Here is a 15,423-nt window from a genome sequence, read left to right on the forward strand (position 1 = left end):
TTAAAATGTTGTATATGCTTCATGGATGCAAAGCCTTTACTATTAGGATAAGAGCTCTATGAAAATTCAGTGAGCTGTACGCTCAGTTTTTATTACTGACAGTAAGTTTAATATAGAAACGCACACATTTTGTAAAATGTAACAATGTGTGGCTGTTAATAACATTTCTGGAATGCTCCTTTAGTATATGCAAATGATTTCAAAAAATTGAAGCTAGATCAGTGATTGCTTTCAAAATTTAATGTGCCCAAATAATGGTCGAAAAAAGGGTGAAAGTCACAGTTTTATTTTTGCACTGTCAGGCAATCCTTAAAAGACAGCTTTAAATACATTTCTTTTAAAACTTCAGTTAATAAAAGAGTGTTGGATGCACACCAGTATGAGGAATAAATATTTATGGAGAATCGGATTAAACCACAAAGAGCAACATTAAAGCAACATATTAAAAAACAGAGCCCCTTTCTTAAAAAAAGTCACAAAAGAGCACTCATTGTTATATGGCAAGGCATTGGGACATATTTATGATTTTCAGGAATTTGCATGAGCAAATATATAATTCTAGGTTTGCTCGTGCATAAATCTTAATCTGCAGAGCAAGTGCAAATTCACTCGTTAAAACTTTTTTCTTCAGGTGGAAAATATTTTCCTGCTTGGGGAAATGTCTTTCTAGTGGAAACGGATCCCATGACACCCTTGAAACAAAAAACTTCTACCCTTGTTCTTGTCAGGAGTTAATTTTGTACTTTTCCAGTGGGGCAATGGGTCGGAGAGGAGTTGGGGAATACCCTTAGACTATATTTGGGAATGCGCACAAACATAGCATTCTAGCCGTGGGACTACTATTTCTATTCTGCTTCCAGACCCTGTAAGTAGATTTGTTCCTATAAACATCTTCATGAGAGTCAATCCTTTATGAGTGCAAAAGCAACCTTTGCACATGTAAGCCAAAATCACATGCATAAATAGTGTTGAGAATTGGTCTCATAACATTTTGTGGTAGATTTACTAAATTATAAAGCAATTAAGCACAGCAACCAAAAGTTAGGGTACTGTCTTGAATTAGGGTAGAGAGCAGTGCATGTCTGCTAAATATGCTGTTCTCTACCGCTCCACTGGCATGCAAGCAGGCTGCCTGTTGCTATGAACACACCTTTGCACCACAGTGCAAATGGGTGTGCGTGATGTCTAGCATAGGTTTTGTATGGGAAGATACTTGTCCAGTACAAAATCCTCCTATGCCTAAACAAATTTTAAAAAATTTCTCACATTGAATGTGTGCTGTGCCTTGCAGCATGCATGCACGCATTATGTGAAAAATTAGGAGAAATAAGTACCTTTCTCTGAATTTGCACCTGCCTCAAAGAGGCTCTGTTTTGTATGCAAATCGCAGTGTAAAAGTTTTAGTACATAGGGCTCAGCAAAAAAAAAAACTATAGGTGGTTATGCTGAAACACCCAAGTACCACCCATGAAATGCCCCTTTAACACAAAGTAGCATAAAACAGCACACACCTCTATTTGCACTTTAAAAAGGGCACTTTCCCAACACAAAAAGGTCCTGCACTGGAAAGTAAATACCCTATCACGACATTGTGTCACTTTGCATCACTTTGCATGACTTTTCAGTGGTGCAACGTCTGGAGAAATCTGTCTCTTTGACTCTATAAAACTTTGCAGATTTCAAATGTAAAGCTGACATTGATTCAGATATTAGTATATGCTCAAAACTATGGCATAGATGTGAGCTGAGGCACAGTGACATTTGGTGATTTTCTCAAGGATTAGGTAATTGGGTCTAATGGAGAAGATCAGAATGTGAGTGGTCTCATTAAGCCTCAGTTGATAACATGTGGAATCTCAATTGATTTACAGTAACATTTTGTGAAATCCAGTGAATGCTTAAAAGTAAATTTGCCAGAGCAGATCACAAGATGCTTCCACAGAAAATAAAGTAGTTAAGCGAGCTATGGTACAATTGGAACACAGTTGTATCATGTCATCTGTAAATAGAACCGTTGCATAGCAAAGGTGCCGGCATCTTCAGAGCCTCACTGTGATCAAAACCTGCCCTAAATAGAGCCCATTGATAAATCGAGCCTTTCACTATTGAAAGATTTGAAATGAATAGAGCCCACATATGTTCAGAGTCCGATATCGTTAGAATTGTGGCTTAATCAAAGCATTGCTACAATCCAAACCTTTACATAACATGAAAGGGTGGTATCAGGGCAGACAATGGGGAAACGGTTCCATTAGCTGGAAACCTGCTTTTACTTAAAGAAAGAGAAGGCTATAATTTCTGATCCCATTCTTCTGAATATTCTATTCTGGAAATGCGGGTTATCTTTAGGAAAGCAGATATTCATTGTCCTGCATGTATTTAGTGCACTGATGGACTTTCACGTAGACAAATATGCCATCCCTGAACATTTTAAAGCTTAAAGCCATTCATGGTTTAAAATATTTACATGAAACGGTTTCAAAATATTTACAACAAAGGGTAAGACGCTATTCATGTACTGATTCCTACAACACATTTCTTGTAAGTATCTGCCATCTCTCTTGCACCAGAAGAAGCAGGCGGCCAAATGCTTAATGGAGGTCCTGTGACATTAAGTTGGAACTCGCCTCCGTCCTTCCTTGGTTGCATAATTTCTCAGTGACTTGTATCCGTACAGAGAACATCAGCTGGTGATTTATTCTATATAACATACATTGAAGGTCTGTAGCTTGTATGGGTTGGAAAGAGACTCGCCATATCCCTGGTTTACAGGTCAAGCAACTTTGGAGAGAATTAGTGGGCTGCTATAGTGCCCTTCTGAAAGTTCACCCCCCAAAAAAATGAAGCTCCTAGCAACACAACAGTCACAATCATTCAAACCTGTTGCATGCAAAGACCTCACAGATAGAGACAACTTTAAGTTTTCAGGACTCTGTTTCTCCTTTTCAGTGTCCCCTTTTCCAGCCCTGCGTGTGCAGCAAAACATATTTTCTCTTATCCTTTTTCCCTGGAGATCTTAAGCCCTGGCACAAACATTCCCATCTTCATCATCATAAAATCTTTATGTGGTTGTACGTGGCAACCATAAAAGAGCAAAATACATAACCATAAAAACATACAGATAAAACACAAATGTGTAAAATACAACATAGAGGTATAATAAAAACATGTTAAAAGAAAGAACGTCAAATACATGAACACATTGCTCAGTCAGGTCTTGAACGCCTAGAGGCCACGATTGCACATGAAAAACACAACACAGTAAATAAAATATGTTCATTGGGGAGCAATTGTAAATACATAAGAGAAGTCATCAACAGTAGTAACCAGATCCACTTTCTGGACCAACTGTAGTATTTGCAAAACATAATAAAATGTGAGGTGTCCTGCGGAGACCTACTGTTGCAGCCACGGAGCAACCTATTGCCCGAGTGCACCCATCCACAGGGTGTGACCGGGAGATTATATATTTGACTAAGCACCTCCTAGTCAAAGTAATCGGTTTTGCCTGCTAGAAACCTGTGCTAAGTAGGGCTCCATGCCCTGGACAGACATTAAGAGCACGTGTCCCCTTACTAGCGGTTTTGTCAGTTCAGCCACTTCTCTAGTTAATGTTACCTGCTCAAGGTACAACTCTAATGCTTTTAAAATTTCGTGGAAATAGGGAGTGGGGTGTCAGATAAGTATCCACTCTACAGAGTGCAGCAAATGCTGACTTATCATAGTCTAACCAGGGAATTCTGTGCACGCCTTCTAGGGACAAACAATCAGAGAGGATCACTCTCTTACTCATAAGATCCTCCCTGGTCCAGACTTTTACCCAACAGAAGAGGGGGCTAAGAGTGACTAGATCAGCAAGAAACCTGGTTCCAAGTTCAACGTGTACTGACAGAGCGAGGGTACATTGCAGGACCTGGACAAGTCACCTTAAGATTTTTTTTCTGCCACTTGGATTATATCAGTCTTCCCATAACCCCAAATCTCACTGTCATACCGAGCCTGGGACACACACTTAGCATCATAAATCTTGAGCAATTCTTGCGGGGACCCGGAGCTCAACCTATGAACAAAACTAGCCACAGCACCACTAGTTTCAACAAGCTCTACTCTCTTGCCCTCCAACAGAGGCTGCCAGTTGTTCTTGGCATCGAATAACACCCCTAGGTAGGGAAAGGCTGAAACTTTACCGAGAGTGTGGTGGCAACAGTGGGTAGACCACTTTGCAGGTGTCTACAGTTTTGATGAGGTGGCAGAGGGTGGGAATACGGTAGCCAAATATCAGGGGCTGGCACCCATAGTTTCTACCCTGGAGGAAGCAGTCAAGGACATAAATGCTCTAAGCAGGAAGAAGGCCTTCGGCCCTGACCGTATTCCGCCAGACCTTATGATTGTTGACAATGATTTGTGAGGCCCTCTATTGACACAGGTCCTAAATGTAGCAGCACGTTGTGGGGTTACGCCTTCGTGGTCAACGGCAGAGATCCTGCTTGTGTTCAAGAAGGGTGATAAAGATAACCCCGCCCCATCTCATTAGTTGATGCAGTAGTAAATGTCCTTTGGAGTGTCGTACTTAATAGACTGATGGCCTGGTCAGATGCTAATGATATCTTCACTGACGTCCAATGTGGCTTTAGGCCAGGAAGGCCCACATCTGACCAATGTTTTAATTTTTACTTAATTATAAATAAGTATACTGTGGCCCGGCCTGAATCCCTCCATTTGGAATTCATGGACCTCACGTACACAACCGAAAGTGTAAACCGTGCTAAATTGTCAGCCTTGTTGCTTGAGTTAGGAGTGGAGACCAACATAGTGGCCTTGTTGGCAGATCTGCACTCTGTCACTGTGGAATCCGAGCCCTTTTCGCACAGTGTGGGAACAAATGGCAGGACCTTTTCCATCTCCCTAATATATGGCCTATTTACTACCCTCCAAAAAAGAGAACTGACTCCCGTCCCACTTGCTTGGGTTAACTCCTCCCAGGCTAATTCCAGCAGGGTGTGTTTATGATTAGCTACTGTCTGCATGTGGGCCTGCTTTCTGGTTGCAACGAGGCTCCTGTCTCCTGGGACCTGCTTAAGGACCGCCTTCAGCTGCCGAATGCACTTAGAGCAAGCCTTATCAAACCATTTTGGATTTTGCCTGCCCATGTAGTTTGAGGGTACGGTCCATAATGCCTAGACTTTACAAACAATACCCTAAGATGCTTGCAGAACATCCTTATTGAGGGCATCTGCATCAAGACAGACAGGTGGTTATCTCCTGGGCCGCGTTAGATAAAGGGAAGCTTTAATGTATGCTGGACCTACTGGGGTCCACTTAAGGTCACCTACCATGGTCAACAGGGAAGAGCCCATTAAGAGACCCACCCCCCTGTGATCGAGTGGCATCCATGAATCCCTCGAGATTTAAAAACAGGGGATTATGGTGGAAAATGGGCTGTGAATTATGTTAAAGTCAGCAATACACAAGAATAGGGGCACAGACACAATGATAAAATCAGTGATAGAGGCGCAGCTCCTCCCCTTAAAGATTGGAAGAATAATAGGGTTAGATAAATTAACCAACTTGTCCAGGGCAAGCACAAGGTTGTGGGATTCAAGAATCATGCCAAACTTCGAGCCTTCCTTAACATGAACAAAGTGAAGCCCCTCTGACACCATACACCTCGGCTTGGTAGAGTCAGTCCATAATGGGCAGCTACACAAGTACCAATTCAAATCCCACTCTATCATTGTCAACTCCTGCTCCTCCCCACCCCCTGTTCCAACCTGGAGTTCAGGGATGAACTTAAACTTTGGAGACTAGAAACTCCTTCTTGTCCTCTTCTGGCTTTGCAAAAATTCCCCAAAATGATGGGGGATGCGCCCTGTGAAGATAACATGAGCCCCTGCAGACTGCTGTATCCCACGACAAATGAACCGCCTGCTGCCTTTGCTCCACTGCCACAAAGTTAATCAGTCCCCCGCTGGCCCTACTTGCAGCAGAGGGCACTGCTGGTAAAAAACATTTCTTGTAGCCGTCAATGAAAAATCTAGTATACACCTCCCAAGTTTTCTGCAGACAGGTGCTCTGGTAAGATTTGACAAACTCCCCCCAATTTGGATCTGTAAACTTTGACACTGACATTAGATACTTTGAGTTCATTCCTGGGGTCACCACTAGGGGATAATAAATTGGGGGTAGACCTGGTGGGCTTTGAGGTAACTTTTAAGAAGTTAGCAGGAGGGAGGGGGTTGATGAAGGATGATAAGTAGATCCCAGTCAGTCACACGACTCCTATCCTTAGGGTCTGTCCTGTGCCTGGGGGGGAACATGCTATTATATCGGGTGCACCATGAGTAAAGACAGAGTAAAGACAGTGTTATCCACTGTGGCGTGAGCTCCAGAAACAGCTGACTCCAGGGGGCTAATCTGCCTTGCCTTCAAATCCCTCTCTGCATTGATTAGAGCTAGAAGTTCAGAAACTCTGGTCTCCATTGGTTCAAGATTGGCATTTAGCATTGCCGTGAGTTTGGAAATTAATTCCTTGCTAAAAGGGTCCCCCCCCCCTCCAAGACAGAATAAATTGGGGTAGGAGGGGGAATTGAATGGGTACTAGGACACCCTGAGCCTGCATGTGTCCTCCCCTACACTTCCTGCTCAGGCTGGAGGAGCCTGAGGAAGTTGAATCATGAGCTAAGGCCCCAGAACCCTGTCCCAGTGATGGACGTCTGACTAATGGTGACCCCCTGTGCTCCCTGACCCCCTCAACTTCCCCAATCACTCACAGCACTCGTCCCCTCCACCCTACTGGGAGCCTCCGCATGTGAGGAATGACTGGTTGGGGGCTGAGGGGGGCTATCTCCAGTTGGTGATAGCCTTCTTTCCTCCAACTCAATTTCTTTGGACACTACTGAGACTGCACAAGTTAAGAATCCTTCGATGGCCATGACACGGTGTTTTAAGCTATGACAATCCCTTTACAGCAGGAGCTTTCCTCTTGCCCATAATTGCGCCACTCAGGCTACACAGCCCCAGATAGTCAACAGTTACGGAGGCTAACAGTGCCCCTCCTTTAGCTTCCATTTCAAGCCTACCCCACCAGTTCAAGCGCCCTTGACACCACAGTCCCCCTCCCTTACTAGCCCTCTTGGGCAGATCAAATGTCTGGTCTACAGGCACAAATGCAAGGGAGGTCTGCTCAAAGCACTAACCCGAGGGTCCAGAACAACCTGGTCAGGAAGTGTTTGTTGGTCTCTGCCACACTCCCCACAAACCAGAAGCCAGTCCAGTGGGGCTCTCGGGGTAAATTCTGCACTTAATGGTGTACTTGAGCTGGCACACATTTCGCCCAGTACCTTTTTCTGCCAAGATATTGGGCCCACAGTGCACCAGAAAACAAACCCGGGAGGTAGGAAGAAAGAAAAGACCAAAGGGGGTGGCCTGCCCTGCCTCTTCCTGTCAATGATGGGTGCAGGACAGGCCTGCCCGGGCTTTGCCTGTCCACGGCCCGCATCCCGCAGCATGCTTAGTAGCACCTGATGGAATGCAGGTGCAGCTCCAGGCAACAATTCTGGGACTCGTAGTCCCCAGAGGCTGCCAGTAGCAGCAGCTCTTCTCGCAGAGCATCCCACAGTGTCAGCATGGCAAGGGGAGTTAACAGCCCCCTCGAATCAAGCCCTGTAGTGGTCGAGTAAGCATGCCCCAGTAGCGTGAATGCAGCGAAACAGCCCCCGAGCCACGGCATTGCTTTACCAGTGCCTGATGGAATGCAGGTGGAGCTCCAGGCCCAACTCCAGGCAAGGATTCTGGGACTCGTAGTCCCCTGTGGCTGCCAGTAGCCGTGGTTCTTCCCACAGAGCGTCCCACAGTGTCAGCATGGCAAGGGGAGTTAACAGCTCCTTCGAATCAGGCCCTGTAGTGGTCGAATAGGCATGCCTCAGGAGCGTGAATGCAGCGAACCAGCCCCATCTTAGTTTGAAACCAACTGGGCCTCTGAAGGAGGTAAGACTGTGGTAAGCACAAACAGAAGTGCAAAAAGAGGAATCATGCAGGTGTGCAAAGGGTGGTGCACAGAAAGACTGCACTACGAAGAGAAATGTAAGAAGACACTGGTCTGCAGTCCTCACTCGAGGATGTTAGGGCAATGATAACATTGAAAGCCATTCTTTCGAGGTATACATTATATATGCCCAAAGTATGTCTACCTAAACCTGCGAGGTAATCTATTTAAAATACTCTTTAATTGTTCTGGCTATCAAACCACTTTTCTCATGCCTAAGTACTTTCAAATTGTCCTCCATTGTAAGGTCTAGCTAGAGACAGCTTCAGCTGTTTGCAGTGCTTCCACAATACACAGAGGCAGGTGCAATGAGTCACCCTGCGCAGCCGTTGCTTGTTGGAATTGTCACTCACATTTTATATCATTCCACATCACATCCACTGGAAGACGGACGTGTCAGTCATGAGGGGGTTGGCCTCTTTTCAGCAGCCAGCTCCAGCCATTTGATTGGCTACTGGTTGTTCCAGCTCGTCTATGATAGTAGTCTTTTTTGTGTTGGCTTCCACTGCAATTTAGCGATGGTCAGTTCCCAGCATTGGAAGGGAAGTGCACTCACGTAGATTCATAATCTAAATCTGTTGGTTGCGGGGGAGGGGCTTATGATTGGCAGATGCTGGCAGACACTTCACCTGCTCAGGAAGCCATAGGGTGAGCAACCGTCTGTAAATTTCATGGACCGTCTTTGATTTGGATCTCACTTCAGTTGTCCATTATAATCCCTTTCACAGACGCCTGTGTCCGTAATTTTGGGCATTGGGGAGCAGCCCTGTTCCCCTGCAAGAGGCCTCAGTTCCCTGATGGGGCCACGCTCATCCTCTCAGCACAACAGTAGTCCCACCCCGCTCAGGTTCATTCTGTATGCCGGCTGATTGTCACATACAGAATGACAAGGGGCTGCATGTGGTGTGTGGCCTCCTCCTGCCTCGGTCTAGGGCAGGGCATTATGTCAGATGGAAGAAACGTACAAAAACGCCCATGCTGCTACGTGAGAATCCAGTCCAGGTAAAGAAGCCGGTGAAAGAAGATACAAAGAAGGGGTTATAGTTCTTTCAGAGTCTCATCATTTTAGAATTGATGCATTTTCAATATTATATTCAACAAAGCCATGGTTGCTGCTTTTTTATTTTCTGCAACTAACATCTATTGACAAATCCAATAGTTCTGGCTTGTTGGAGGTGTGACTTTACTTGTTGTATTATATATCTGGATGCAAAGACAGAAACAGCAAAATACCAGTCGGGCGGCACAATATGCTAGGCACAGATTTGTAGCTTTGGTGTTTTAAGCCACGCCCTTAATTACATCGAACACCCCCTTTGAAGAGACCCCCCAGTTTTTTCTTCCCACTGAAGCCCTGGAAACAACACCATGTCACAGTCACCTCTCGTCCTGGCACTGTGCATCATGCATGACTTCCACTTTTTCAGATTGTCTATGTGCAGGGGTATTGTGAACCCTCCCCCACCCCTTGCTTTAGGAACTACAGCGAGGATGGAGTTCTTGATGGGCCTCTTCTGTCTGCAACTCTGCAGACAAAGGCTCAGCTCATAATGTGAAAAAATGGGTGAGTATGTAAGTAAACGGATGGGTGAATGGCTGGATGGATTAGTGAAAGGATGAATAGATGAATGAAAGGGTGAATGGATAGATAATGAAAGAAAGGATGGATGGATGAGTGAGTGAGTGAGTGAGTGGAAGGATGGATGGATGAAAGAGAAAAGTAAATAGATGGATGTATGGGTGGAAGGGTAGATGGATGGGTAAAATGGTGGCTGGATGGGTGAAAGGATGGATGGATGAGTGAACTCCACAACGCCGGACCAGCATACTTCAACAAGCGACACACCTTCTACACCCCCAACCGTCATCTCCGCTCTGCTGACCTCGCCCTCGCCACTGTCCCACGCATCCACCGAACGACCACTGGCGGCAGATCCTTCTCCCACCTCGCTGTCAAGACATGGAACACCCTCCTCATCCACCTGCGACAGATCCAGGACCTGCTGACCTTCAGGACACTTCTCAAGACCTGGCTGTTCGAATGGGATCAGCTCTCCCCCCCCCACCCCCCCCCCCCCGCCCTTCAGCGCCTTGAGACCCTCACAGGTGAGTAGCTCGCTTTACAAATTGACTGATTGATTGAAAGGGTGGATGATGGGCGAGTGAGTGGGTGGATGAATGAGTGAAATGATGGATGGCTTGATGAATTGATAAGTGAAAGGGTGACTGGATGGGTGGATGAATGAAAGGGTGGATGAAAGGATGGATGAGTAAGTGAAAGGGAGAGTAGATGGACAAAAGGATGGATAGATGAGTGAAGGAGTGAAAGGGTGGATGGATGAGAGAAAGGATGGATGAATGCATGAGAGGGTCAATGGATGGATTCATGAGTGGATGAGAAGATGGATGGGTGGGTGGGTGGAAGGATCGATGGATAAGTGAAAGGGGGATAGAGAGAGAAAGGGAGGATGGATGGATGGATGACTAAAAGGGTGAATAGGTGGAAGGATAAGTGACTGGGTGGATGGATGAGTAAGAGAAAGGATGGCTGGATGGGTGAAAGGGTAAATGGCTGGATGGATGAGTGAATAGCTGGATGGGTGGAAGAGTGGAAGAGTGGATGGATGAGTGTACGGATGGATTGGGTGAAAGGATGGATGGACGAGTGAAAGGGTGGATGAAAGGATGGATGAGTGAAATGATGGATGGAAGGATGCATGATGAATAGGTTTGCAAATGGTTGAATATATTTGGATATAGATGGGCACACAGATCGAAGGACAGAATGAATGGTGAAAAACTGAATGATGGATGAAAGAATGATTAAACCTTGTCGCCCCCATTATCTTAAGTAAAATTTCCTATACATTGACTTTCATATTTATATGAGTCATTGTCTCTAAATAATATGTGTGTGATGTAATGCACCCCAACACCCTGCCTCACACTTGGGATGAGTAACACTATAAAAGAAATTAAATACACATGAGAGAGGGTCTATGTGAAGATGAGGGGCACAATTGGAGGGTGGTAGCAAGGCCGGACTGGCTGGCCCAAGCATCAGGTGTTTCCCTGGGAGGCTGGAAAGAGAGGGGGGCGGTTTGTTGCTGGGGTCTGGCACTGCACAGTTCCTTGTATAGCCAGCAGCTTTCAGGCAACAATAAAAGAGGCCTCATTTATACTGAGGTGTGGCTCACCATTGTCTGGTGACTAATGTACCTGCTGGAGCTAGATGGGAGATTAAAATGTAAAATGTAAATTGATACTTGTATAGCGCACTACTCACCCGCAAGGGTCTCAAGGAGCTTGTACGAATACCGCTGTGGAACCCATCCTGGCTTTCCCTGTGAGGCATCCACTCCTGGGCACCCCCAAGGTGGAGGCCAGGCATTCTTAGCGTTGTGGAGATTAAGCAAGCTATTGCCCAGAGTTGCAGAGTGGGACTCCATGATTGAAATGGCACCGAGGCAAGAATTATCAGGTCCGTGGAATTATTGAGCCCAAGACCCGCCGAGGCGGGGAATTGAACCCTGGTCCCGGGCTATACCTCTGCATCAGGGACTGCCGCTCTAATCATTGAGCCACACTTCTCCATTTTGAGTCATCTAAGGAAGCAAAAGGGGTTAATATGCCTGCTGCAAAGAATGTGTGCTATGCATATCAAAGAATTGTATTTTATGTGCAGATCTCAGTGGGTTACTACTTTTGTCACTGAGATTCTTTTGTTACTGTGCAGTTAAGAAGTTACATATGTAATCGAGCACAGTGAGCTATGAACTGCCATCAAAGAGCTGCATGCAATCTGCATGGTACAGTTTACAACGTTATGTTATTTCCCCAGTCTTTCTTTATCCTGATGTTGCTAACAAAAGGTTTGTTAGGTTAGAAATACATTCTCATCATTAAAGTTAACTCTAATCACGGTGTTATGTTCTGAATCTTGAGTTTGTGCTTCTTCAGACCAAGCACTCTTCCAAAAGGCCTGCCAGTATAGGTGACATGTGCATCCTACACCTTGTAGTGCCCTTTGCCTTATTTAACATGTTCTATAAACTGATTTACAAACGTATGATTCATTGTCTCCCTGTATGTGCGTGTGCTGTAAATCCAACATTTTATACCGGTACGAGAAGGGCTATAAAACAAATTAAATACATGTGAGAGAGGGGCTGTGGAGTGATGAGAAGCACTGTTGGTGATAGCGAGGGAATCGTTGAAGAGCCCTATCAAAGATTGTGGTATCCTGGTGTACAGTAAAGTCATTATTTACTATGCTTTAGAAGGTAATACAATTCATATATAATGACAAATGTGTTGTAGAATACACCATGTTTTCCCAAATTTTCTTGGGGGTATGAAAACAAAGGCTGTCAGTTTGTTTGTAACACACAACAACGTTTAAATATCTGTAAATACACTGTGCAAATGTTTCAAAACATATCAGCAGTTAGGAAACCACAAATGGACCACTTGTTTGTAATTCAGAAGTGTGCTGGAAACAGAGTTTTAATAGGATCAAAGCAATCAAGTAACTTTACTTGGTGATGTTCAAATTATTCGTATTTGCTGAAGCCACATTTCCACACATTAGTATTTGTGCACTATACAGATTTATCCGTAAAACTGCATGATGGCATTTTGCTTCCATTTCAATAGAAAATGTTCTGTGTGTAAAAGACAGCGCCTCTTTTTGTTCTACAATAATGCCTTAACAGCGTATACAGTTTGTAGTTTGTAGCACACTTCTGTGCATCAATGAGAATCTGCAGTTCAAAGCTCACAGAAATGAAACTGCCCAATCGGTATACTATTTCAAATATACAGCTAAAATAAGGAGGGCTGATACATGATTTAGTAATGTCAACTCCTATCTAACCGCTCTGACCCACAATAATACCATAACACTCAGCAGTCTGCAGCCAATTATAGCTCATGCAGGCTGGTTAATACTCCCTTTTCCTGCTTAATGCGCTTACCCTCATACAAGACCTCTCCGCTATGGGTCTTTTCCATCACTCAGTTCTATACCAGCCTATACCAGCTGAACAGAAATGGAATACCTGAAGCAATTTGACACATAAAGCTGGCCACTTGGAGTACTGCACTCTAGTCCAGCAATGCAGGTCCAAATTAGCTGCATCCTATATGTGCCGCTTTACATCCCGCAATGTCTATCCGAGCAGATCTTCCCAACCATTTCTCTTACCAAACATGCCTTATTAGGCATGACTTGTAAACAAAATATCAGACTGGACAACCCAGTGCAATAACCATATAAATAGATTGCTATCATATGGAATACCACAAAAAGACCTGCACAGTTGTTCAACGCTGTGGGCATACTGAGAAAACGTGCACGATTGTCTCAACCTAATATAAACTTATTTTGACTTTTACTTAAGTGGTTGTCTATTTGCCTACTTATATACTATTGCGCGACCTCCTCTGATGTGTCTGTAAAACTTAACTTTTGTCCTGAAGTTGTGCCCTGAATTTTGACCTCCTGTCCTGAATTTTGACCCTTCATCCTGAATTTTGACACTACCTGTCCTAAATTTTCTCATGGAGTGCACATTGGCAGACACTTTCCAAAGGTTAACTGGACGACTTTAATTTGTTTATTCTTGTATTTGGATACTGAAGGGGTACTAATGGGATTAAACATTCGCTCAGAAAATTGTAATGTCCCCATTTGATGGACTTGAGGGTAGGCTTTTATATGCAGTATGAGAAAAACTTCTTGGCTCACATAAATAATGTTCAGAAAGGGGAAAATAATAATTCCTACCTTCCCGTGAATTTTTTTTGCTTAAAATCTTTGCAAATTTATTTAGCAACAAAAAATAACAGTAATTTCAAGAGAGTACTCGTACTAGGGAAAATTCCCCCAAAGGTATGAGTCTTGAAACTTAAGAGTGCCTTTTAGTGAGATAATCACCTGCTGTAGTGCACAGTGCAATAGTGAATGTTAGATCTGTGATGGAGTGGTGATGATTCTTGGCTATATATGGCAACCTTGGCATTAAACCTAGCGGTGCCCCCCTCCTTAGCCTAATGCTGGCTCTGAGATTGCATGCTATCGACTTGGGTATACCAGTGGGATGATGGTTCCCACTTTTGGCTTAATGCTGGCCCTGACCTTATGATGATAATATATGGCATGAAGGCGCGTATTTTCTGTGCACTGTGTACCTGCAGGTTGTTTCCAGTACTTAGTTTGTGAAAACAATAATTGCTGTGATCCAAAGTTGTTTTTTTTCAGAAGCCAGCCACCAGTGCTGCCATATATTGGGGATTGCCAAAGGCAGTCTAGTCTTGTTTTCACCTGATTCCCATTTCATGCACTTCCATACCCTTCCTTACCGTTTATCTCACTCTTGCAGGTTCTTTTTTCATCCCTGCTATCTCCCTCTGTCACTGCTTTTCCGTCTTGTTTTTTACCTTCCTTTCCTTTTTCTGGCTTTCTGTCTCTCTTGTTTTGGGTGAAAGTCTGCTGACGAAATATACGTCCCAGTCCCCAAAAATGACTGCTGGTGATCCCCACCTGAAACCGCCAGCTCAAATCAAGCGCTGGCCACTGCTCTGAAAATGTTCTAACCAGCCTCATTCATTCATGCATTAATTCATTCATTCATTGTTGTATGCACACACTCATCACCGTACCCATTCACCCATCCCTGCAGGCCTATCCATGCACATGGAAGTTCATCCAACCATACATGCACACGCTTACCAATGCCTTCAGTCCATTCTTCAGAATATGGACTCATTCACCCATCAGCACAACCACGCAATACAAAGTCACTAATCAGGAAAGAACCACATTTAATCAAAAGGCCAGAATGGTTGACTTTGCCAACGCTAGTTCACTTATATCAACATAGAAACTCTGATAGACATATAAAGTAACTGTTTTCATTTGTTTAGGCGCTAGAACGGTGAAAAATGACACACTCTATGCTCATAAACTAGAGACGTGCATCCGGCACTTGCCACTGTCTGTAAGTTTGTTAGCAGTCAAGAACTTCTGTTGGTCTTGTCATAGAAATCACAGCGAAGTTATGTTCTGTGTAATGGACAAATGCGAGGGATGCACGGAACTGAACTGCTACTGATTGTGTTTTGACAGGTACTACGTTGGAGACTCCACTGACGTCTTATACGAAAAATGGTTTTACTGCGGGAATCTGGGAACACAACTTGTGCCAATAATTGAAGCGTAAGCATCGTATTTTCCCTCCAGAGGGTAACTGAGAAGGCGAGCACCTGTTCTTTGCAACACGCTGTAGGGTTTCTAATTAATTGGCATGAAAGTAGGTTGACAGCCCTTATTTCACTGTGATAAATGCATATGATTTTCCAACTCCCAAACGCCATCA

General features: G+C 44.3%; 1 protein-coding gene across 1 annotated transcript in view; it reads left to right on the forward strand.

The window, feature by feature from the left end:
• HAAO (3-hydroxyanthranilate 3,4-dioxygenase) overlaps positions 1 to 15,423 on the forward strand; it is a 763,099-nt gene that overhangs the window by 547,095 nt on the left and 200,581 nt on the right. The window contains exon 5 of the mRNA XM_085612800.1: positions 15,174 to 15,263. Within this exon, the coding sequence (XP_085468926.1) occupies positions 15,174 to 15,263 (90 nt within the window). The remainder of the gene's footprint in view (positions 1 to 15,173; positions 15,264 to 15,423) is intronic.

The sequence above is a fragment of the Triturus cristatus genome, chromosome 6 (assembly GCF_964204655.1).
Source record: "Triturus cristatus chromosome 6, aTriCri1.1, whole genome shotgun sequence".
Classification (NCBI taxonomy): Eukaryota; Metazoa; Chordata; class Amphibia; order Caudata; family Salamandridae; genus Triturus; species Triturus cristatus.